Here is a 1,122-nt window from a genome sequence, read left to right on the forward strand (position 1 = left end):
TTCCACCTTATTTGGTCAGTTCACTAGGACTTGTGGACACTGCACAAAGTGAGTGTTTACGTTTTGAGAATGATAAAATTAGCATCTAGTCAATGCTATCTTTGATTATTGGCTGTGGCTGTTTAGAAATGCTGGTTCGTACTTTCTATCGGAAAGTCTGTGTGAATTATAAGGCCATCAACAAATTTATTTTAGTTAAGGAGTTATCTCTATATTTGAATAAATGAGTTTTCTATATAAAAGGAGGGTTTGGCGGCTAATTAGACGCCTCAAATGACCAACATATGTTCCAAACACGCTTCCACGATTTCCCACAAAATATTTGGTGAAAATGAACATTTCAGAAGAACGTTTTTCCCATAGCTTCTTTGTAGAGGATCTAAAATGCTGGTCATAAGGTGCCCATGCCTGAGAAACTGAATCTTACCTCTTGGCTAGGCTTTTATGAAAACAAAAATTTCCAGAATTTATCTGGAGGTTGCAGTATAGGAGTCAGAAAAAGATGATCAATTAACTATAAAGACAAGATGTTAAATGCAGAAAGGTGAGGTGGGGGTGGGGAGGTTCCTTCGCCCTTTGCCTCTGGTATCTTTTCTACAAAGCTTCAAGGAATAAGTTTTCCAAATTACAAGTTCCTTTCCCAGTCCTGCCTCAAAACTAGGCTTTCCCAAATCCAGTGTCAGAAGGAAAGAGCTGCCTGGGGCAACTCCCCAACCCAAAGCTCTGCTTAACAGCGCCCATCGTGGTGTCAACACTTCTACTACAGACGCCAGGGCCAGCGGATCGCGAAGGTGCGACTCTCAGCTCGAACGTACCCCTTGTAGTCACCTAGGAACCTTGCAGTTCCAGATTCTGGAACTGGAGCGTGCTCAACAGGTTCTCAGCACCGCGGCCGAAGCAGTGACTGACTTTCTTGGCCAAAAGGTGATCCACGTGCGATGGGCTCTCCGGATTGCACCTCCTCCCTCTCGGCTCCAGACGGCGCACGTAAGGCGCCGGGAGAGCCACAGTAGGCGGAGCTCCGTGAGAAGAGGGCAGAGCCCGGAGGAGAAGCCGAGCCCGCGTAGGGGCGGGGTCCGACGAGAAGGGGCGGGGCCAGACGGAGTTGCGGAGCCGGACGGG

The 1,122-nt window shown here is 47.9% G+C and overlaps 1 protein-coding gene across 1 annotated transcript in view; it reads left to right on the plus strand.

Moving 5' to 3' along the window:
• The first annotated feature begins 527 nt into the window (after positions 1-527).
• Positions 528-1,122, plus strand: part of STK17A (serine/threonine kinase 17a) — a 42,554-nt gene continuing 41,959 nt past the window's right edge. The window contains exons 1-2 of the mRNA XM_004708035.2: positions 528-544; positions 825-992. Coding sequence (XP_004708092.2) covers positions 528-544; positions 825-992 — 185 coding nt within the window. The remainder of the gene's footprint in view (positions 545-824; positions 993-1,122) is intronic.

The sequence above is a fragment of the Echinops telfairi genome, unplaced genomic scaffold (assembly GCF_000313985.2).
Source record: "Echinops telfairi isolate 266 unplaced genomic scaffold, ASM31398v2 ScPeMD7_7;HRSCAF=31, whole genome shotgun sequence".
In the NCBI taxonomy this organism is placed as follows: Eukaryota; Metazoa; Chordata; class Mammalia; order Afrosoricida; family Tenrecidae; genus Echinops; species Echinops telfairi.